General features: G+C 43.6%; 1 protein-coding gene across 3 annotated transcripts; it reads right to left on the minus strand.

The window, feature by feature from the left end:
* Positions 1–1,157: 1,157 nt before the first annotated feature.
* Positions 1,158–23,906, minus strand: ZNF131 (zinc finger protein 131). Of its 3 annotated transcripts, none has more exons than XM_063128105.1 (7): positions 23,789–23,906; positions 20,088–20,223; positions 18,218–18,319; positions 16,419–16,563; positions 14,983–15,671; positions 5,618–5,748; positions 1,158–3,003 (listed from the first exon to the last, which is right to left on the minus strand). In XM_063128105.1, exons 2-7 carry the CDS (start codon positions 20,209–20,211, stop codon positions 2,341–2,343), a joined length of 1,854 nt encoding a protein of 617 aa, XP_062984175.1. In that variant the 5' UTR covers positions 20,212–20,223; positions 23,789–23,906; the 3' UTR covers positions 1,158–2,340. The 3 variants fall into 3 exon arrangements, with proteins under 3 accessions (XP_062984175.1, XP_062984174.1, XP_062984177.1); XM_063128104.1 differs by lacking the exon at positions 23,789–23,906 and adding an exon at positions 20,378–20,427; XM_063128107.1 differs by lacking the exons at positions 18,218–18,319; positions 20,088–20,223; positions 23,789–23,906 and adding an exon at positions 16,179–16,342 and having other exon boundaries at positions 16,419–16,480.
* Between the last annotated feature and the right edge of the window lie 348 nt (positions 23,907–24,254).

Genomic DNA, 24,254 nt, shown 5'->3' on the forward strand with positions numbered 1-24,254 from the left:
AGGGAGGAAGCAGCAGCCAGGCACCTCTCCACCATGCCTGGGTCCAGCTCCAGCTGAGAGCCCCCTCCCTTCTGCTGTCAACTGACACTGCAGAGGCCATCAGTGAGGGAGGAAGCAGCAGCCAGGCACTTCTCCACCGGGCCTGGGTCCAGCTCCAGCTGAGAGCCCCCTCCCTCCTGCTACCAACTGTCTCTGCAGAGGCCACCAGTGAGGGAGGAAGCAGCAGCCAGGCACCTCTCCACCGTGCCTGGGTCCAGCTCCAGCTGAGAGCCCCCTCCCTCCTGCTACCAACTGTCTCTGCAGAGGCCACCAGTGAGGGAGGAAGCAGCAGCCAGGCACCTCTCCACCATGCCTGGGTCCAGCTCCAGCTGAGAGCCCCCTCCCTTCTGCTGTCAACTGACACTGCAGAGGCCATCAGTGAGGGAGGAAGCAGCAGCCAGGCACTTCTCCACCGGGCCTGGGTCCAGCTCCAGCTGAGAGCCCCCTCCCTCCTGCTACCAACTGTCTCTGCAGAGGCCACCAGTGAGGGAGGAAGCAGCAGCCAGGCACTTCTCCACCGTGCCTGGGTCCAGCTCCAGCTGAGAGCCCCCTCCCTCCTGCTACCAACTGTCTCTGCAGAGGCCACCAGTGAGGGAGGAAGCAGCAGCCAGGCACCTCTCCACCGTGCCTGGGTCCAGCTCCAGCTGAGAGGCCCCTCCCTCCTGCTACCAACTGTAACTGCAGAGGCCACCAGAGAGGGAGGAAGCAGCAGCCAGGCATCTCTCCACCGTGCCTGGGTCCAGCTCCAGCTGAGAGCCCCCTCCCTCCTGTTGTCACCTGTAACTGCTGAACTTTCCAACTAAGATTGTAGTGCCTGAGTTAGCTTTCCTTTTCCCCCTCCTCCTCCCTCCCAATCCCCTTTCCTTTTGTGTCATGTCTTTTAGATTGTAAGCCTGTGGGCAGGGACTGTCAAGAAATACTTTTGTAAGCCGCCATGAGAGCCTTTTTTGGCTGAATGGCGGCATAAAAATCCTTAAATAAATAAATAAATAAATAAATAAATAAATAAATAATAATGTTGTTGGCTGTTTTGGGGTAAAAAATAGATGATGACGAGTGAAAAAGTCTTAAGAATCTGTATTCCAGAAGACTCAAAAAACACTACATTAACTGAGAACTTGTGGTTGGTACTGTTTTATTTTCCAATAATACTGATTAAAATATTTACACTCCTACTCTTATAAATCCACAGTTAAAACACTCATACCTATGGCTTTTGATTTTTTTTCCCAATCTTTTAAGCACAAGATCTTTCTGTAAAGGGTCAAAAAAGTTTAAATAATAAAACAGTAGCCTGATGCATTGAGTAGACACATTTACTTTGTATTTTTAATGCTTTTTTTCTTTAAAATATAAAATGTACCTTTTTTTCTCTAAAAAATAAAAATCTGGTGATAAGATGCCAGTGCAACCTTTCAGCCAACTCATACCTTGCTACAGATGCAGCCAAAAAATTCCTATTATAATTGGCCCTTTTTAAAAAAAAAACTGCCAGTGTTCAATCCATTTCCTTTCCCCCATCTAAGTTTATTTTAATGTCAGGGGGGGAAACACCTGGTAGCTAACAAGTGTAAGCAAAATTACAAAGCACTGAAGAGCAATATCTACACTGTCTGTTTTGCATTAGCTTTGTAAATATCCTAAAAGCTTTGTGGAAGTTTAATTACTTAAGTTGTGAGAAGGCACAAGGGTTCTTCCTTTTTTTTAAAAAAACAACCAAAACCTTAGCACACTCTACCTTCATCCCAATAATTTTCTAGGCTTAGAAGACAGTGGCAAACTTAACAACATAAATAGAGCGAAGTTTGCAGCTACTGCAAAACATTAAAGGGAAAGGCGGGGTTGGGGGAGAGAAAGAGAATAGCCTGCCGTTTCTAAGCAGATCGCCCAACTGTCCTTAGATAATCCATATGAATGCTGGAACCTTTAAAACACTAAACTCAGTATTCTGAAAGGAAAACAGAACTTGCTTCAGAAGTCTCTCACAATGACAAACAGTATAACCTAGTGGTACAATCTGGCAAAACTTTACAATTAAACTTCACACAAAGCTGTCTGTCTGTAGAATAGACTTTGTTCTGTGGTTTTCTGTTTTTGTTTTTTAAACAAAAAGGGGATTCCACGCCCCCCCTCCAACCCCCAGAAGTACAAGAAGGGCAGTTTAGTCAAATATCCTAACTTTGGTCCACCTGTCCACTTCCCTAAGGTACAAGAGAGCGGTGCAAAAGTCAAACAAGAAAATGAACAAAAATAATTTGGTATGACATTTTCCAAATCACAGGTAAGCACAGTCAACATTTTCTAGGTCTCCACCTTTTCTTCTTGCATATTCACTATTGGCTGAGTTTTCAAATCATCAGCTTCTTCATGATCTGCTGCATGTGCCTTTGCCTCCTCCACCTGATGAACAGGTGTGCTCGCTTCCAGTTCTCCTTGATCCACATGTCCTGATTCCACTTGCTCTAGGTCAGTTTCCTCTATAAGCTGTGCCTGAACCTCTTCCATTCGTAACTGGTTCACATGGTCCACGTCTAGCTCCTCCATATGCACTTCAGTGCCTTGCTCAGTCTGAATGTGCTCCACTTCTAAGTAGCTGATCTCTACCTGCTCTTGCAGCTCTGCTATTTGTTCACCTTTTACTTGATTATTCTGTATCAAATCTGGGTGCACCTGCTCTACTGTCACTTGTGCGGGATCCACCTGGACCTGAATTACGGGCAACACGTGGACTTGTTCCACCTGCTCTATGATAGTCATGGATGCCACCGGATCGCTGTCCACTGGAAGAATGTCCTCAGTTACTATCCGTTCTGAAATGTTGTGAATTTCTTGCAGGTGCCTCCGCAGCTCACTGCCTTGCATGAACCACACGTCACATAAGGTACAGTGGTTGGGCTTGTCTCCTGTGTGTATTACCAAGTGATCCTTGAATTGATCCCAGCTGTTAAATACACTGTTGCAGACCTGAAAGAAGAAGATACAATGCCTTTAGGAGCAATTAACCGAAGTTCATTATACATCTGCTGATCATTATTTTGAGGTCAGTTTACATCCTTAAAACACTTAGGTGGCCATAAATCCCACAGTGATAGTTTTCAGGAGCTCAGTGCCTATACATCAGCCTAAGGTGACCATATGAAAAGAGGACAGGGCTCCTGTATCTTTAACAGTTGTACTGAAAGGGGAATTTCAGCAGGTGTCCTTTGTATGCACTCAGCACCTGATGAAATTCTCTCTTCATCACAACAGTTAAAGGTGTAGGAGCCCTGCCTTCCTTGAAATCTGGTCAAGAGGGCAGGCTCCTGGAGCTTTAGCTGTTGAGATGAAGAGAGAATTTCATCAGGTGCTGAGTGCATACAAAGGACACCTGCTGAAATTCTCTTTTTAATACATCTGTTAAAGATACGGGAGCCCTGTCCTCCTTTTCATATGGTCACCCTACATCAGCCTGTTTCGCTAACTGTAAAACTGTTCATGGTTGTTATTATTATTAATTACTATTATAGAATAATAGTAGCAATAACAATATATTTATATATCCTCTGTTATAGATCATCTCCATCAAAAGATAAACCAATCAATTATTATGCTCCTTTCTTTCATGCTCCCCTACCAATTCAGTTTCTTTTAGATTAAAGGGTCTTTTCAGTGGTGGTGCTCCATCCTTAGAACTCCACCCCCTCCCCAGGGAAACTTGCCTGGTGCCTATATTGTTGTTGTTTTTCCACATGCAATGCATTCTCCATGAACCTGAAATACTCTCAGCATTTAAAACCTTGGAAATTGCTCAGTTTTTACATTTGTTCTCATGGGAGGTGGGTGGGCTATGTTTCCATTTTGTAAGCTGCCCTAGAACCCAATCTGGTGAAGGAGGATATATAAATAAAACACATAAATATAAATCAGCTTGGGAAACAAAATTATCCAGAGATATCACTGTAGATTTCAGTGCAATGTCTAAATGAGGGTTCTAAGAATATAATATCTGAGATGGGTGACATGGCTAAAGATTAGTGCTGGGCCAAAACCTGCCCCTTATTTTCAGGAACTTTCTCCATCCCTGCAAAAGCAGCATTGTTTTTTCTGCCTCTTTCGCAGTGGGGAGGGGAGGAATTTAGAGAACTTTTTCTCCTTGGGGAGGGGGACAGGGTTTCCACATACTTTTTTTTAAAGTGTAGCCAGTTGCTGAGGGCCCTTCTTCCTATTTTTTTAGTTAAAAAAAAGCACACACACAATATCCCCTTCCTCTAGCGTTTGGATGAGTCCAGCAGTTCTCAGTCAATGCCTGAGATCATATGACCTCTCCCTCTCCAATAGGTATCCAGTAAGCACTCCTGCACTCCTGAAAATGCCAGGGTTGTTTTAAAAAAATAAAAAGAAAGGAAGAAGACCCCTCAACAACTGGCTACCTTTTTAAAAGGTATGTGGAAAACCTGTTCCTCCTGCTAAGGGGAAAATTCTCTAAAATTCTCACCTCTCCTAGCCTCTTTCGCCTGAGTTTTCGTTCCCCCTCCCCACGAAATGCTGAAAATGAAACGGTCAAAATTTTCAGCACAACATTACTAAATACACGACATCCTTGTGATACAATCGGCCAGCATGACCTTCCATGAAAAGGCAGGAAGATGGTTTGAACCTACCCAAGGACCACTGTAGGCATTCATCACTCTCAAGGGGAACAACTAACATCTTTCATCTTATCAGACAATGGGAGACAAGCAGAGGTGGCCCCACCAGATCCTCTGGCCTACAACTCCCATCATCCCTTACCATTGGCTACGCTGGCAAGGGGGACATCAGTTGTAGGCCAAAACATTTGGAGGACCACAATTTGTCCACTCCTGCTTTCAGGCCTATTGACCCAACTAAGAAGGCATTTTAACAGGAATTCTGGTGCAGATGTGTTACACAAAGGGCATGATAGTTACTTCCAATGAGCAGGACACTACAGGGGATGTCATTTGAGCAGGTGCAAGGGTGAGCGGTAGAGGGCACTGCCAATCTTTCCCCACAAATGATGTCTTGTGGACCAGCCCATTTTCCCCACCTCCTCTGACCTTTGCTCAGAGAAGGACAGCATCAAAAGGAGAGGCAACAGACGTTTAAGTAGCATAGCAGATTTTGGCACAGCCCCCCTACCCATGGATATCCTGGGGAGGATAGGAGGTTGTCCAGGCCTATCTCCTCCATATCCTTACGTCTTCCCCAAGCCAAAAAAGGGGATTGTAGCAGCTAATCAGGAACAAAGGAGCATCTCTCTCCACCCCCACTCATCCAATAACTCCTTACTGATGCTAGAGGACATTAAAAGAGATATTACTTTGAGGGCTACAGTGGGAAATGCGGGTTTTCTTTTCCTTACACAGCACCCAAGAAGGGTAAAGATCTAGATCAGTCTGGCACTCCCTCACCCCACTATCCAGACATGTAAGGACTTCAATACTGTGGTGTTTTTAAACATCAGAATTAAAATTTCTAGCCAGATAAAACGACATCAGTTACAGCATCATCTCAGAGCGCTCCCTTTCTCATGACACACACAAAACCCACCCGTGCCTTTTTTTTTTTCATTACATACCTGACATTCATAAAGTTTCTTCCGTCCCTTTTTAGCACCCGCACCAGACTGGCAAGCTGTCAGGTGACATTTGAGTGTGCTGTTCCGAGCAAAACGTTCGTGGCAGTTTGGACACTCAAATGGTTTCTCACCTATCAAGGCAAACATAGGGCATTTATGGAAAATGCAAACCAGTTCACCCTGATTTCATCTGTTAACTGTTAAAAACATGATGCTCCCCCAGTTTAAATGGAACAATGTAGCTTTCCCATCACTGAACCTCACATTGCAGAAGTACAAGAATTAAAGTTTAGTTTAAGGAGCAGGAGGTAGTCTCAAATCAATAATCTCTGCAGGATCAGCATTCCATCTTGCGATATGAGCCATGTAGATTGCTGCATTCACAAAGCGAGGTAATATCCCCAATTATTAGTCCATCTCTTAAAATGGAGATTATCCCATGCTATTAGCCAGTGAGAGACCTGTCCCCTCATTTATTTATCTAAGCTCTTTTACAGCCTGATCTTACACAGATTTTATTAGAAACATGTATACGAAATAAGAAGGCATATGAAGCGAGTTCCACTGTGCCCAATGCGGCTTATAAACAGGTAAAAGTGCATAAGATTATAAGGCTTGGTTCACACACAACATTAACCCGGGGTGGGGGGGATTTAAACCCTGAATTAGCGAGCCAGCATGCTAGTTCACGCTAATCGATTGCTTCCGCTTGCCTCTTTGTGCCAGCAGGAGTGGCTAAATAACCCAGGGGTGCTCCTGGAACGAACCCTAGATTCCAATTCTGGAAGAGACAAATCAGAGTTCTGGGTTCGAATATAACGTGAAATATGCCAGGGACAGTGCATCCCTGGCTCATTTAGTCGCTCCTGCCGGCAGGAGCAGCCAAGCTGGAACAATCATCACATGAATTAGCACGCTGGCTCATTCGAAGTAACCCAAGTTTGTAAAAATCCTGAGTTACAGTTGTGTGTGAACTGGGCTACCACTCTGTGAAATTGTTCCCAACCTCTGTTTACTAGTGTCGGATGGGTGGGAGAGAGAGAGAGAGAGAGAGATATGTTTAATGCCTCCTGTGTGCTAGAGTGCAACTGCACCCCACTTCTGCCCTACAAATGCCCATTCCCCTTTTTCAATCAGCAATGCTTAGTTCAGAGTTCAGAGCCCACCAAGGGACACTTGCAGGACTCAATTGGCACAAGTAAAAAGAGCGCTCAATGCATACATACATTCAATTCTCCTCTGCAAAATGCCCTCCACTACCGCCATCTGCCTTACAAGGAAAACATTATTTCTGAGAATTCTGTGTTGCCTCGTGATGTGCAATTCTGCCCTTAAAGTCATAAGTTGTTATGCATTGTTTTAATCCTGCCTTTAATCTTTCCCATCAAAGGACTCCAAATTCTTGTTTTTTTTGAAACTGAACCCTTCTCCATCTAATCACACTGAGCATGATTTATAACTTATGCCTTACCTAGTGATGAAGGGTGAAAACATTTCCAAAACAGAAAATTTTCTGGAAGAATTTCCAGTGCTTTATTTTTCTATGGGAAAAAATCCATTTTATAAATGTATTTGTAAAAATGAATGTATGTCAACTGCAAATACAATATTAAGGAAGCATGGCAGTTTCGAAGTTGTAATTAATGTTTTTCAGGTGATTGTCCCTAGTAAATATGTGAGAGAATACATATGTCACTGAAACCCTGGAAAACTAGTCGCGCCAGCACATTGTGCTAAAGGTCACTTACGTAAACACGATCTCAATGATGTAAGCGGAGCAGCAGTTTTGGATACTGCCCAAAGTATTTAAATTTGTACCAGTATTAACCCCAAAATACCTACAAAATATGACATTTAAATCACATTAAGTGTTCTTTAATTTCCCCTCTCAAATATTTCCAGTCAAATACTTGTGGTGTGTTGATTAAGATGGCATACCTTTTTTTTTAGCTTTGTTGTTTACTAAATACAAGTAAAATAAACATGCTAAATTAGATCTTTCTAGGGCAGGGGTGGGTGGGCAACTTGTGGCCCTCCAGGTATTTTGGCCCACGGCTCCCGTCATTTCTAGATGGCATAGCCAATCGGGAGAGATTATGGAAACAGTAGGCCAAAACATTTGGAGGGACAAGTTGCCCACCCCTGCTCCACAGAATCAGAACATTTTCCAACACAAACTGAAAATCTTCCTATGCAAATGACTATGCAAATTAACCTAATTTGAACTAGAAAAAATTCCAATTCAAAATTTTTTGGAAAACCAACCTCACTGCTCTTACTCAAGAATTCCCTCCCCTCCCGAAATCACTGTGCCCCCAGACGGAGTATCCATTGCATACCTCCTAAATCCTTCAACTATGCTGTAGAAAAAAGCTTGAACTAGCACTAGGCACCAAGTAAATAAAAATGATATAATGCAGCAATAAGAACAGGCCAAGGCACATGTAGCTCAAGGTCCAGATGCTTCAGATACTCAAAAGAACAAAAAGCAGTCTGGAATTTTTCTGGAAGCTATTCATTTATTGACTAAGACCAACACACTGAGCTGTTCAATACGGCAAAATCTGGCTTCTGGCGTAGAAGATGGCTAATTGTTCTCTCTCAGCTATCCTTATTATTATTACTAAGAAAGGAAGCAAGTTTCAAATATTCATGGTTTAAAGAGAAAATTATGAATTTGTGCAGGCACTGATGTTTTGAAACCAAATAGAGTCAGGATTATAGAATTCAGCCGTTCCTGGCAATAAGGTATTGCAAAACGAATTATTGTCCACTGCTTTGGCTGCAAATGATCACCTTCCTTTGATAGATTTCCAATGTGATACACAAATCAGTATGTGGACTGATTGAAAATCTGTACAATCTAATGGTTAGATCACTGGAGCTGGATCTAAGGCCCACTCTGCTCTTAGTGAATACTAATGCTCTCCAGTTGTAAGAACTGAAAATTCAGGAGCAAGAGAGCTTGATTAGTCTACCACCTAAGCCTCTAGAAATGTGACCCAACTGTAGCTCTGTGCACTGTGATGCAAAAGCAGCATGCAAGATGGGGGTGGGTGGGAGTTGCATGGTGCTGGGATTGCGCAGTGTAGAGCTTGCAGTCCATGGCAGGTGCCTTGCCATCTCACATCAGCAAACTGTGTCCGTGTGGTATGGTGTAACTGAAAGACAATGAATGAAGCTACAGCTAGGACTGATATAATTGATCTGGTGGCTTTGGTGGTTGGGTTTATTGCACTCATGTTCCACTCCATGCCAGTTTAAAAAACATGGTGGGGGTTGAAACCCAACCTGAGCTTTTCCATCTGTAAGACGTACTACAAATAGTATCCAATGTTAGTCCTACATAGAATAGACCCACTGAAATTTCAATGGGTCTAGCCTACGTAGGACTAATATTGGATACTACTACCCTACATAAAAAATTCTAATACACTCCCTTCTCATTCAAACTCTAATTCCCCTTAAAGCCAGACCTTTAAAACAAACAACACTATTTCCTTCCAATGGTCGTTTTCAGTTCAACACATGGAAAACAAGTATCTTATTTATTTCATTTATATCCCACTTTTTTCCTCCTTAAGGAACCCAAGGCAGTGTACATAACCCTCCTTCTCTCCTTTTTATCCTCACAACAACCACCCTGTGAGGTAAGTTGGGCTGAGAGTATGTGACTGGCCCAAAGTCACCCAGTGGGTTTCCATGGCCGAGTGGGGACTAGAACTCAGATCTCCCAACTCCCAATCCAACACTTTAGCCACTACAAACAGCCATTTGACCTTCTCCATTTTAAAAATTATTTCATTAAACATAGGGTGACCTTATGGAAAGGAGGACTCCTGTATCTTTAACAGTTGTATAGAAAATGGAATTTCAGCAGGTGTCCTTTGTACACATGCAGCACCTGGTGAAGTTCCCTCTTCATCACAACAGTTAAAGCTGTAGGAGCCCAGATACAAAAGAGGGCAGGGTTCCTGCAGCTTTAACTGTTGTGATGAAAAGGGAACTTCACCAGGTGTTGCATGCATACAAATGACACCTCCTGAAATTTCCCTTTCTATACATCTGTTAAAGATAAAGGAGCCCTCTCCTTCTTTTCATAGGGTCACCCTAATTAAATGTATATTCTGCCTTCCTGCTAAAAAAATAGCATTCAAGGCTACTTACACCGGAATATAAGATACAATACAAAACTTAAATTAAAACATAGAAGGAAATTAGATCAACACCTCAATAAAAAGAAATAACCCACCAGTTAAAACCTACTTCAGCAAACAACTTGAAAAACAAAATCCTATCTGAATAAAACCATGGTTGCCTGTCAACAAAAGAACGACAAAGAGAGCCAGCTATCCGTACTGTCAGAACAGTTTCTTTGACCCCCACCAAAATACAATCTAAGGTTATCAGGATATGTTTGGACAATGAATTTACAGATACATGTAGCCCTGTATAGAGAACATATCAAACACAAATTAGAACTAAGTAACCAAACAGAGACAGAACAGGGCTGAAAAAAGATGGCTCAAGTTCTTCAATGCCATCACCACCAGAGATTTTCCTACAAGGTGTCTCTACTACTACTCTTTCCCAAGTTCAGACAGATCAACAGCAATGCCATCAGGCATGTGTGCTTTTTAGCAACGTCTTTTTCAATAAAACTCTACAAAAACTATACAGAAATGTTGTTTCGCGGGAATTTTTAAAAAAGAATTAGTTTGACACCTGTAGGTCTACCTCAGCAGCAGTGCTCTGAGTGTCCCGTTACTGAAGAGCGGCTTATACATTTACCGACCAATAAATAGATAATTTAACAATTGATTAAAAATGTCATGTCCCCATGATCACTGCCAATCCAGTGTTGAAGCCACAACGAGAACACTTTTCTCCCACCATTTTTCTGTCATATTTGCCAATGCATGCTGGACTTGATCTCCAAAGCCTCTTGAAACTGGCGTGTGTGTGTGTGTGTGTGGTGGGATGGGGGGGGGACTTCCTAGAGTAAGGTGGGGGATCCTCTTTCAGGGACCACATGTCAGCAGGGGGTGGGACTGAAGGTTAAAGGGGTGGGGCCAAAATAAAAAAATCAGCATATTTTAGCTTAAAACTCTTACTGCCAGTAACTAAGCCTTAGGGGAGAGGGATTTTAAACTTTTAGAATGGGGAAAAAACTGCAGAAAGGCCAGGAATCCACCAAGCAATGGCTAGAATGGGACCCCAGGAGGGCCGTCTTTGGCCCCTGGGACTGAGGTTCCCCACCCCTGTTCTAGAGAGACTGCCCATTCCATAAAGAGGCAATCCAAGAGAGAGGGTTTATTCCAGTCTTCTAGCACAGGGGTGGGCAGAAGCCAGAATTCCAGATCTTTTAGACTTCAGCTCCCAGCATTCCTGGCCACTGGACATGTTGGCAGGGGCTTATGGGAGTTAAAAGTCAAACACAGCTGGGGATCTACTTTCTGCCCACCCCTGCTCTAGCAACTGTAGGCACACATGAAAACTTAAGGATGAATGATGCCCCATCACATTACACCAATTCTGTAACAGTTACACTGGTTGCCAGTTCATTTCCAGCCCAATTCAACATGCTGATGTTGATCTTTAAAGCCTTAAATGGCTTGAGCCCAGGTTACCTGAAAGACAGCCTACACCCATACGAACCTACGTCTACTGTAAGATCATACATTCATAGAACTGTTGAGTTGGAAGGGACCACAAGGATCATCCAGCGCAACCTTCTGCAAAGTGTGGGAAAACCAATTAAACCATCCACGAGAGGTGGCTGTCCAGCCTCTTCTTAAAAATCTCCAGAGATGGAGAACCCACAACCTCTGTAGGTAGACTGTTCCACTGCTGTGCAGATCTTACAGTCAGAAAGTTTTTCCTTATATTTAATCAGAATCTAGGTAGCTGTAATTTATACCCATTATTTCGGGTCCCAATTTCTGTGGCCATGGAAAATAGTTCTTGACCATCTTCCTTGTGGCATCTTTTTATGTATTTGTACACTGCTAACATGTCTCCCCTCAGTCTTCTTTTCTCCAGACTGAACATCCCAAGTTCCTTTAGCCTGTCTTCATAGGGCTTGTCCTCAAGTCCCTGTATCATCTCTGTTTCCCTCCACTGAACCTGCTCTAACCTGTCAATGTCGTTCTGGAAATGTGGTGCCCAGAATCACGCACAATAATCCAGGTGTGATAACGTTATCTTTGAAGCCCTATTCACTGGCCCACCACTAAGATCAATAAACTTGTCCGGCACTGGAGAAAAGGGCTTTCTCAGTAGTTGCCCCAAGAGCCAAATGAATTCCCCCTCAAGAGCCAAATGTCTGGCTCCATATTTAGGTGCTTTTAAAAAGGCATTTAAAACGTACTTGGTGTTTTTGTTGTTTGATACAGAATTTTACTCTTTTCACATTATCAGCCGTCTTGGGAAGACCATGGTTTTGAAAGGTGGCTAAGAAATATATTAAATAAAACACAAAAATCAGTGAGAAGGCAAGCTATGTTGCTGCTTCCTGATTGGGAACAACCCATCCTAAAATCCGACGACTGAAAAGCACAGCCAGGATCATTCAGCCTGTAACTGAATTGAGCAAGAAAAATACCCAATTAGGGCTTTAGTTAAAGTAATCAGTATTTGCAAGTTTGTCCAACTTGCATTTTATACCACACCGAAAAGAGACTCCGGAATCAACAATAGGGTATAGCTTGGCTGTGTGGATGGATGTAGCGTGTTACCTAAGACAACAAACTTTCCAGATTGGTGTGTTTTCATTTACATTTTTTGTTTTTGTTTTAACATCAAGCTTCATCTCATAAGATATTTTGTACTCTGTTATGGATATGAACTATAAAATGCAGCTGTTGTAAAATGTAACTTTATTGTGCCAAGAACGATGGGTGCATGGATGCTTTAAATGTTGCTGTTGAAATGGAAGCATGGGTCAAACCTAGCAGTCATTTCTTATTAAGGATGACACTTTCCCAGTGATTTCACATCCTAGATTTCGGAATGCCTCTCCTGACACGAACCTACCTGTACACTATGCTCAACATCTAAGGTCCTCCTCCAGGTGCCTACCCCGAGGGAAGCTCAGAGAATGGCAACCAGGGAGAGGGCCTCAATTATGGTGGCCCCTCAATTATGGAATGATCTCCCCAATGAGGCTTGCCTGGCGCCAACATTGTTATCCTTTTGGCGCCAGGTCAAGACTTTTCTCTTCTCCCAGGCATTTAACAGCATATGCTGAGTTTTTAACTGACCCCAGAATAGTTGTTTAAATGGATATTATCTGTTTTTGTTTGTATTTTATGCTTTTTATGGTTTTAAATTTTGTTTATATACTTAATGTTCACTTTTTTTAACTTCTGTAAACCACCCAGAGAGCTTCAGCTGTGGGTGGTATATAAATGTAATAAATACTACTACTTCTTTTTGCAAGAGTCATTCCACTCAGTTTCCCTCTAGAATTGGTAGAAGATGGGTAGGAAGAGAGAGAGGACAAGACATCTTATATTTCTCCTAAGCCAGCATTAGGCTGTGAGAATCTTCTGGTGAATCATCAATATGTCAGTACTGCAAGCAGTACAATAAGAACTCGAGGGAAGGTTCATGGCACTTCTGTGTTCAGAAGCAGGATACCTCCTTGATGCTGAGGACATCTATTTCATGCCCTGCTTGCAAGTTTCCTAAAGTCACTAGCTGTCCACTGTTGGAAGCAGATTGCTGGATTATATGGGCCTTTGGCCTGATCTAGTCAGGCCATTCTTATGTCTCCATATGATCATTTTGACACAATGAAGCCAGTTAGTACGTTAAACATCCTGGCCTAGTACATCCTGGCCCAATCTAAGTTCATAAAGTTATTCTGGAATGCAGCAGCCATATGCTAAAACATTCACAAGGTCAGTCATACTTTGACCATGATGACCTCACTAGTCTAAATAGCTTGAGAGAATCAGCCTGGAGAGCCAGTTTCATTTCTGATTCTGTGTTTCAGAGAACGGGAAAATAGCAATCAAAAGAATTCCTTCCCTTGAGGAGAAAATCACATTAGGCTCCAGGTGACTAGATGAATTATGTTTTATTGCAATATGGGTCTCTCCTCCTTTATATAAAGATATCTATATCTTAATGGCATTCTTGTGAGCTTGTGTGTAAATCTGGTGTATGATAAGGGTGCAATCCGATGCATTTTTCTACAGAAAAAAACTCTTACAACCTCCAGCATTCCCCAGCTACCCATGCTGGGAGTTGTAGGAGTTTTTCTGTCTAAACATGCATAGGATTGCACCCTCAATGGGTTTCCAGCCTTGATTCAGGGTGTAAAAAAAAAGGGGGGAGCTATAAATATGTAGAGATTGGGGGGGGGGGGAAATCAAGCACTGAGAAAGCCTTGCTGTCAGAGTCCAAACAAATAACTGCCACAGCTTGGCTTCAGACTATTAAAATGTCCAAATGAACATTCTGAACGCTGAAGACAGCACCATCCACAATTCCACTAGCCAGCTCAACAGGTTTTATCACCTAGTGACAAGGACTCCCAGCAATCTATCAGGCTCTAATGTGTGTAAAGCTTGAATAAGAAATGGGACTTATCCAAATCTCTGTACAAGTGAGGCAAAATTCCCCCTCTAGAATTGTGCTTGCCGGAAGTCTTGGGACAGAGACCTAGTTCATATGCCACAGATATCCAGGGTTTCTTTAAAACCTGGGTAGTCATGAACAGGCAGGAGCTAGAAAATGTGCTGGCTCCTGGCTGCCTGCCTGCTCCTGCTGGACTAAACAACCCTGGGTGGTTAATGTGATGCCAAACCCAGAACTGTGGACTGTTGTGGGGAAAAAGAACCCAGAGTTACAAACTGTGGTTTGTTATTGGGTTCCAGCTCTGGGATGTCTCTACCCCACCAACCCACAATTCCAGGTTCAGATGTCACAATAAACAATACAGTATGCTGGCTGGGGGATGACGAGAGTTAAGAGTTCAACACATCTGGGGGGCACCAGGTTAGAGAAGGTTGCAATACACAATATAAATGTGATTAACAATAACTAAGATGAGTTTCAGCAAGCTAGGTTCAGAAACCACAGTATAATGTTCACTTGTTTTGAAACTAACCATAGTTAATATTAACCATAGTTTACTGTTCCAGCCAACTCAACAAACTGTAATTAACCAAAAACAAAAGGTTCCCACCTTCTCCTCCTACCACATGGGAGAGATGGAGAAGTGCACATGAGCCCAGGGCTTGCTGCAGTTTATTCCTGCTCATGCACATTGTACTAAACTATGATTTGGTGTCATCTGCAAACAAAGCCACTGTGAAGAGGCAAGAATCCCAGGATGAGGAGGGAATTGTAGTTACCTGTGTGTTTCCGAAGATGTTCTTTAAAATGTCCAAAGTGGTCAAATTGTTTATCACAGTACTGGCAGACGTGTATTTTTTTGCCAGGTCTTTGTTTCTTGTTGGCTCCAGCTTCATCAAGGTGGTAACAGGTAAGGTGCTGCTTCAATGCACTCTCCCGCAAGTACCTTTTGTTGCATAGGTCACACTTGTAACTTTCAGTGGAGTGCGTTTTCATGTGTTCCTTAAAGTGGTAAAACAACTTAAATGTACGGTTGCACTTTTCACAGTGGAAAAGGTTGTTGACATGCGAAAGCTGGAGTTCCATGATCTCAATGCCTTCCACCTGTTTACCCATTGGATCAGATATGCTATCACATTCCTCCTGAATTTCACTTTTTCTCTCCCCATGGCGGAACTTGCTGGTGATATCTGCCAGAAGAGCCAAAGCAGACTCATCCGAAGTACCCGTGGTCTGTATATACTTTATAGACTGCTCAGCAGAAGCTACCTCCTCGAGTGCTTCAATGTTGTTTTCTTCCACATCAATAGCCCCTTCCGCAATCTCTACCTCGATTTCAACTGGCTCCGATTCCGCACAAGGCAGTGTTTCCGTAATAACATTGGAAGTCTCTGCTATCTTCCTTTTTTTGGCTTTATTTTTATCTTGTGCCTGATTTGATTCGAGTGGCGATGAATTTTCCTTGTTCCTAGAAAAATGGTGAAGAACGCAGTAAGGATCCAAAAGTGCCAATTTAAACTGAGCTATAAATATTGTGATAAAACAAGAAACCTGGATAGTCTAAGAACTCTATGTGAGGGTTGTTTAAACCTCAAATAACTCCTACAAGCCTGAGTTCGAACGACACAGCAACTCCCGGCTGGGGTTTGCATATTTGTAATGGCTGATCCACAGTAGGGTGGCATGTTGTCTGAACCACTGAATGCTAAACACACGTTATGTCAATTTATGTACACGTATACTTAATGGAGCTACAAAACACCCAAGGCAAGCTTCCTGTTTCATAATAGAACCTAAATGCATTTAACCACCTCAATGGGCCTTCTCTTACTCCAATTTTATTTAGGGCCAAATCACAACATTGCTTTTTCAGGTGCATAGCCAACATGTTTGAAGTATGCATGTTTAAAAAAGATGCAGACAAGTTTGTGTATCGCTTTCTCTCTCTCTCACACGCGCACGCACACTCACTCACATTTGGGAGTGAGGATTGGATGTGGGCCCTTATCAAGTGCACTTTCAGTGGCAAACCCAGATTCCACTGCATGATGGGTAAAAAGGCCCTTGGACCACAGCACTGTCAACTCAGAAATATTTCAAAAGTTCATGGTCCTGGAAAATAAACGAGAAGGGAACCATCTAAAAGGAGCATCAGAGATTGGTGTGGATGGTTCTTAGAGGCCTCCTTCAGGTACAGCCCTCCAAACAAACTCACCTGATTTCAAGTGCTTTAATGGCTTCCAGCATCTGAAGATACTCAGCTGCTTTCCAGACATCATTTGCTTCCTCTTCCCCTTGGACCATTAGCTTGGCGGTGTACGTGAACTCAATTAAGTGACGAAATGCCATGTTACTGACACCTGATTGAAGGCAAAAGACAAAATGAAACCTCCTTACACTTTGTCCAGATCTTGTTTCTTCTGTAAGAGTTGCCCTGGAGGATCAGTTCCCAAGACCATGAAGTCCAGCATTCCACCCACATGCATGACTAGCTAGAGTACGGCAGTGGACACTCCCTGTTGTCTGTTCCCAGCATCGGATTATCAGGGATACCTCATATCTGGATGAGGGAGGTTCTATTTGGCTATCACAACATCAAAACACAAAATGAGAAAATTCGCCTCCACACCGGCCACCCAGAAACGAGCAAGCTGACTTTAGACTTGTGAGGTCTGATTTCAAAAGAGCACACAAACCTAGAATCAAATTATTTTTGATTTACACAGGAAGCTTGCAAAAATAATCTTGGCCAACTGATCACAAGCATGCACATGTGCTCAAGACAATAAGGAAGAACCTCAACAAGCAGCAGGTACTAAGAGCTGTTGCACCCAGATATTGGCCAATGTTCCATCACTGGACTTTGGCCTACTTTCTGTCCACCTCTGAGCTAGAACTATTTTCAGGGCTTCCAGAAAATCTTGCAATACTACAGTCAGAGAGTCTAGCACTAAACAACAAAAACCCAAATTCTGCAAGACAACAGATCACCCTTCCCTCATCTGGTGCTCTTCTGATGTGTTTTGACTACAACTGCCATCATCTCCAGCCAGCATGATAATGGGTCATGCTGTCTGGGGATGATGGCAGTTGTAGTCCAACACATCTGACGGGCCCAGGTTTGGGAAGGCTGCAATAAATCAAGATAAATAAATTTAAGCCAGTTTCATATTCGTCTCTGATGGCAAAATAGGGTTGATTTCTTTTCCTTTTGTTATTGTAAGAAGCCCTATCCTCTGAGAAGTCCATCCAGTTTTCTAGACTTTCATCACTGATGTTTTCAGAAGAGACTACCACATTTCTGATTATTCAATAGCTCTCTGGCCAGTGAAAGGTTTCTGCAGATCACTCCTCCTTTTAATCCAGCACTATTGGATTAAGCGCTTCAGCTGTAAGAAGTGAGCTGGTGGGTCTGAAGTTACCATCACTGCCTCCTCTCAGATAACAGAACCCCTGTCTCCTAATTCCAGATACACAGGTGTAGTTGCCAGCAGCAAGGAAAAAGTAGCCTGCGCGTACTCTGCCCTTCCGAAATTGCAGGAACATAGTCCTAGCTTAGACACATTCTAAGCTTAGAATGTGCATTCCTAGCATGTGCATTCCTAGAATGTGCATTCTAAGCTAGCATTCCTAGCTTAGATACAAATCACACTTGACTCTGACTTGGTTACTGAAATTATTAAGTCTTGAAGCTGGCAATTCTTCAGTATAGCTGTGGAAGGGATCTAGCCAGATAGGGGCAGAGTGAGATCAATAGGGGAAATACAGGTTCTTGGGAACAATCAGGTCCAAGACAACCAAAATTTGTGAGCCCCTTGTGCACATATATTAACAACACACCACTCTGCTTCACATTCCAGGACTAAAATCTGACAAGAAGTGCCTGGAATTATCTCACAGCCGTGATCTGAGATTGTGCCTGTTAGAATGGTTGGACCATTAAACAAGTGGACAAGAGATTTTTTTTCCTAGTTCTTCTCTTAGAAGAGAGCTGGATCAAGCGGTATCAATTACCTTCTATCTCTACTAGAGGTTCCTGAGTGAAGTCCTGGAAGAATTTGTAGAAAAACTGGCTGCAGGCAGCAAGGACAGCTTTATGGGCTTTAAAATGATGACCTGGAAGGAAAGAAGAGAACAGGGTATAACCATGATATGCAAGATACCAAGGGCAGGAAGAAAGAAACATAATGTTAGTGTACAACCTTATTTATTGACAAGACGAGGAATAACCTAGTGTCTTTTGTTCCCCAAAATTTAACTTAACACATTATGTGTGGATGCCATCAAAACTCTTTGGAGGGAAGAATCGAGGCAGTGCTGGTACATCCAACAAAAGCCCAGTGTGAAATAAAGAAAAAGAGGAAATATGCTCCTACTTCGCTTGGCAAGAACTCTACAAATTGTTTTGAGAAGAGCAGCCTCCTCCTTCCATTCAAACCCCCTCTCACAGGTATTCTTGAACAGATCTCTTCTCAAATTTCATTTTGGAGAGTTTAACATCAATGAATTTTGAGGGGAAATTGTAAATTACCCCCAAAGTCGAGTCAACATCTCCCTTAAACCTAGAGATGCTGTTCTTTTAATAGTTTTTCACCAATTTCTTTTTAACGGAATGAGAACATTCAGTTACCACTGAATACAACTGTGTGAGAAGGCAGCTCATGTTCGAAAAGTTAGAGGTAATTTCTCTGCAGAAAACTCCAGTATTGAGGAACAGTTCATTTTTACCTCATTATAACTGAAATGCACACTGGGATATTTGTCCCAAACCCAATAGCACATTCTGAGTACTCATTTTCAAGAACTTTAACTAACTAAGCCAGGGCTAAGATGTCTTAACATCACTCATGCTACACGTAAACCTCATCCTATGGCATCCCAGATCCGGACATGCACCAAACAGCAGCACTTTTGTTTTCATATACAGGAATTCAAGGGCTACATCAAAAATAGGAGATACTAAGAGCTTATCACATGTCTCTCCAGACCCTTTTTTTTAAAAAAAACTTTGAACAGGAAAACAGTTTCTTGACCCCTTTTGACAAGTGGACAAACTCCCCCCTTCACAGAGGAAGGGGCTGAGAGGAAGTTACATGAGCGCTTTGGTAACAAACAAGCAGGAAAAAAAGGTGTGCCTCCTACAAGCACACCTACAATATTGGTGACTGATCTATTCCAGTCTGATCCTCTGCAAATATATTTGGAATTGAGTCCTACTGAATCCAATGGCATTCACTTCTAGGAAGATAAGTAACCTAATACTACAGAGAGCTGTACCATTTTTTCCCTGTCTAAACATGCATAGGATTGGGCTCTTTGTTTGCACATTAAATAAATCAGGCTTCACCAATTTCAGTTGCCCAACAGAGCAACCCTACAGGTGGGGATGAGGGAGAGAAGAAGGTCACAGCAGAGCTATCGCCATTTCCTATGCTCTGCTGGCTCATGTTGGCCAAGGTAAGGCTGGGGGCTTTGGAAGGGAATTAACTATGCCAACTCTTGGGCTAACATAGTGTCTGGCTCTGGTTGGGAGAAGGGGTAATGAGGGAGAGTAGAATCCTGTGGGTCCTTGGCAGAACTAATACATTCCAAACCACTATTTTGGCTCTGCCATGGGCAGGGAAACAGCAGAAGCACTATCCAGGAAGGGCCTCAGGAGCAGAACTCTCTTCTGGCCAGCAAAGAGGGAGGGAGGTCTGTAGCATCCAGCAGTCCCTTGTCCAGCCTTGCAAGGAGCACAGGATTCCTCACTAAGTCACTTTCATTTCAATTAAATCAAGCTGACTTAAACCCAGCTATTTTGGTTTAACTCTTCCACGGACTGGGCACTGAGCAAATTATGGATTGTATGCATGTGTGAGACTCCGTTTACATCACTACATACCATCCACAATCAGAGTGATGTCTGTGAATTGATCCTGCTCCCGCTGCTCATTCAGTCTGTCCAAAATTACTTTGTAATGTTCTGGAAATTCCTGAATGCATTCCATCGTCTCTTCGGCTTCCATGGCTAGATTTGTCTAGGAAAGATCACCAGTCAAAATGAGAACTCTATAGTCCGTAACTACAAATGTGAATAATTAGCAAGGATATGTGTAAGCAACGGGTCCCCAAATTAAGAAACACAAACTACTATAACAAATAATCTTAGACGACACGCAGTATTTCACCCACCATCTTTGAAGGGTTTTTCCTTCCTACGAAGCCACAGCCAAATGAAAACTCAAGATCCAAAAAAGCAGCGCAAAGGCAGGTGAAGACAATATGAAGTCCATGGTATGAACATACAAAGGGGTGCAGGGAAACACCAAGTCTCATCAGGGCAAATGAAGCCAAGAAAATGGCAATGAAAAAGGGAGAAGAAGAAAAGGGGTGATTGTTAGAGGGAGAGAGAGAGAGACAGAGTGAGAGAGAAACTGTTTGAAGAGGTGTTTCTTATAGAGCTCATTCTTAGGAAGATTTCGGCATCTAGCTCTTTGCCTTAGGAATCTGACACACACTAGTCCCATTAGCTATATTTCATCACTTTTCAAGTTTTCTTGCACACAAGAGGATGGGATACAAATCTTAATCTCCTCCTTCAACTAGAAGTAATTTAGGAAACCAAGGGAAAAGTCACTGCTTATTTACATGTAGCTCAGATGGAACGTGTATTTATATTGCCTATGCTATGAACAAGGACGTGGAGGAATAGAAAAAAAGAGCAAAACTATGTATTTAGGGGGTTATGTGGCCACCATGAGCCAGACAGCATCTGAACTGTTCTTGAGCTTGGATGCTGTAGTGATCCACTTCAGAGGAAGATGACTGGGAGAACAAGATAAAGTTGCCTAGGATGCACACGCACACACACAGAGAGCAAGACCCAGTTCTCCTTAGTCAAATTCAATCTTCCTCTATTATACAACTCAAAGCAGCCTACGCAGGACTCCCAGGCAGTCTCCCATCCATGTATTGACCAGATCTAGGCTTTTCTTCAGCTTCAGCAAGACTCCTGTATCACATTCCTCCAGACTATGCCCTGTGGCCACCTGAGCATCGCTGCCACCTGGGAAAAGCAAAAGGGCCATTACTTTAGATTAGCAATAACTAGCTTCAATTTTTCCGCCAAAAAAGGTGTCCAATTTGTTGTTTAGCGCCAGTCCTGTACAACATGTTAAGATTATCAGGTACCAGCATCAATATTTTCCTGACAGACATCAGGTTTTTTCCCCAGCCAAAGTGGGTGCAATACACAAAATCACAATTTTAGTCCTGGATTTCAACAATCATGAATAACTATGTTCTCTAGTCTAGGTAAACAAAAAAGAATTAATATTTGGACCTAAAAAAGCTTGGTACTACTTTGAGAATGCAAAAATGAGGGTTAAGACTGACATCTTGGGGAGAACAAACTAGGCCTATACATGGACCAGGAAAGGAACAGCGGCAGTGAGCTTGTTTTACTCTTCACTGCCAGAATGAAGATTGAGATTTCAGGATACAAGCTATTCTGAGCCATTCCAGCCTCCTTCCTTTCCCACTTTGAGGCACCATGGCTAGACAGGAAAAAAAGCCCATCTAGTGAAAAATGCAGGCAGGATGATGGGGAGGCGAAGGCTGCCTATGATTCTCCTCCTGCCCTCCCCCAAGCTCAGGGGCTTCCAATCAAGGAGGAAGCAATCGATAGGTTTTCACTCTTAGGGCATAATCCTATGCATGTTTAGACAGAAAAAACCCCTACAACCATATGAAAAGGAGGACCATATGAAACCATATGAAAAGGAGCGCTCCTGTATCTTTAATATTTGTATTGAAAAGGGAATTTCAGCAGATGTCATTTGTACATATGGAGAACCTGGAGAAATTCCCTCTTCATCACAACAGTTAAAGTGCAGGAGCTATACTAGAGTGACCAGATACAAAAAAGGGCAGGGCACCTGCAGCTTTAACTGTTGTGATGAAGAGGAAATTTCACCAGGTTCTCCATATGTACAAATGACATCTGCTGAAATTCCCTTTTCAATACAAATATTAAAGATACAGGAGCCCTGTCCTCCTTTTCATATGGTCACCCTATACAACTCCCATCTTTCACCAGCCAGTCTGACAAAGGCTGGGGAACACTTGGAATTGTAGGCATAGGATTGTGCCTTTATAAAAATTTTGAGACTAAGTGGTAATCTACACGTGCAACTCTTTCACAACAGAAGAGGTATGATCCCAAAGGTTCTCCACTTCTGCGATCACACTTCACGGGGCACACACAACTGAACTGTACCGTAATTAGAGGAGTGCCACTGCAGGAGCATGTGCGCCTCGTTACGGTAGTTCCACATGTGTATCGGTACAAGTGGGCAGGACTAGGCAGATGGCTACGGGACACAGGTTTGTTTTTTTAATTACTTGTGAGGAATGTGCAGGAGAGCAAACACGCAGTAACACATGGGGGGGGGGATAGGAACTCCGTCAACTATGTGCTCTTGTGCAGATGTTCGTCTTTTAAAAAAACACTTGGCGGTAAAACACACCGAGATACATGCACATGCCCCTCACAGCAGCAACGACCTCGCAAAGCCGGGGTGGAGGGGGGCACACTGCAAATGTTTTTCGGACTGGAAGCGAGAAAGCCAGAAAAACCACGACAAAAGCAGTCAGGGATATTCCAGCAAAAGGGAGAGGTAGAGCCGAGATCACCAGGTGATCGTGATGTGGCCCATTAGTGACGACTGTGATGCAATCCTGCAATAAACAGCTGGTGTAGACTCCCCCTAAGAACTGGTACCCAAATTTTGCTGCTTTCTTCCTCCTCCATCCCAATTCCTTTTCTTTGAATGTCATATCTAAAAGATTGAAGCCTGAAAGAAGGGGTTGTCTTATTAATCTTTGGAAGCTGTTCTGGCAGCCTTTTTTGGCTGAAGAGCCAAATAAATAAATACAATAAATGTCACAAGCTGTACCTCTTGCACTTCAGAGATGCTTTTAACCATTGTTTCCCCCCCCCCCCCCATATTCATGTGTGTGTGTATGTGTTCACCTGTCATATATCTGCTAAAGTAGGCTCTAGTCTACCCAGGTATACACCACACTAACTGGGTTGGTTTTTAGGGTGCCAGGCAAGAACTCTTCGCCTGCCCTCCCTTGGAACGCCTCAGGGATGCTCAGGAGCCCTGAGGCCCTCAGAAGCGCACGTGCCCCTCAGGCTCAGAAGCATCTCCCCTTAGGAGGACCACACGGCCTTTGACCTCATTGGGCGCATGCCTGTCAATCATTCCAACCCCAGCCAATCGTAGTACAAAAAGGAAGAGAAAAGGGCCAATAAGCGCTCAAAGCGGAAGGCCTAGCCGCTGAGGGGCGCCGAGAAGCGACAGCGTCTCCTGAAGGCAAAAAAGGGACGGAGCGGGAGGGCCCCGCACGGGCCGGCGCGAACGGAAAGACGCCATAGTCGCCGGCGCATGGACCAGCGCAATTCCAGCGGCGGCTCCGTCTCCAGAGCCGTTATTACGTCATCAAATCGCGCATTAAATCGATCCCTTTTCGACGCTTGCCTCGGCCGGAGGAGCGCGCCGACCCGGGGAAAATCGGCCCGTTCCGTAAAGCACTCACCGGGAGAATCCGCCTGCCCCGCCGAACCGCCTCGGCCGACGCTATCGCTTCCTGCCCGCCTAGCTCGCCGAAAAGCCAGGCAGGCGCCGGCCAATAGCGTTACTCGCATTCCCGTCCTGCACCGCGCACCGGAAACGGCGAACTCGTTGGCTTTCTCTACCTGTCAGGGCGCTCTCGGGAAACTGGGGGAGCCAGGTGCATGCTGGGAAGTGCTCGCTTTTGGCCGCCCTCCACCCTCTAGGCCGCGCAGTGCATGCTGGGAGGAGTGGTCGTGTTCTATTCTGCCACCCTCTCCGAGCCAAGTGCACGTTCGCCTCGGAGGGATCGCTTTCGCTAAGGCGAGAATAAAAGCAAACCACACAATGAGTGCATATTAAGTAACGCACATGACGTAATGCTAATACATGCAAAATAACACCTGCAGGTTGAAGTTCTTTGATCTTCGCGTTCAGTGTAGAAAGTTGTC

This window comes from Elgaria multicarinata, chromosome 6 (assembly GCF_023053635.1).
Source record: "Elgaria multicarinata webbii isolate HBS135686 ecotype San Diego chromosome 6, rElgMul1.1.pri, whole genome shotgun sequence".
Taxonomy (NCBI): Eukaryota; Metazoa; Chordata; class Lepidosauria; order Squamata; family Anguidae; genus Elgaria; species Elgaria multicarinata.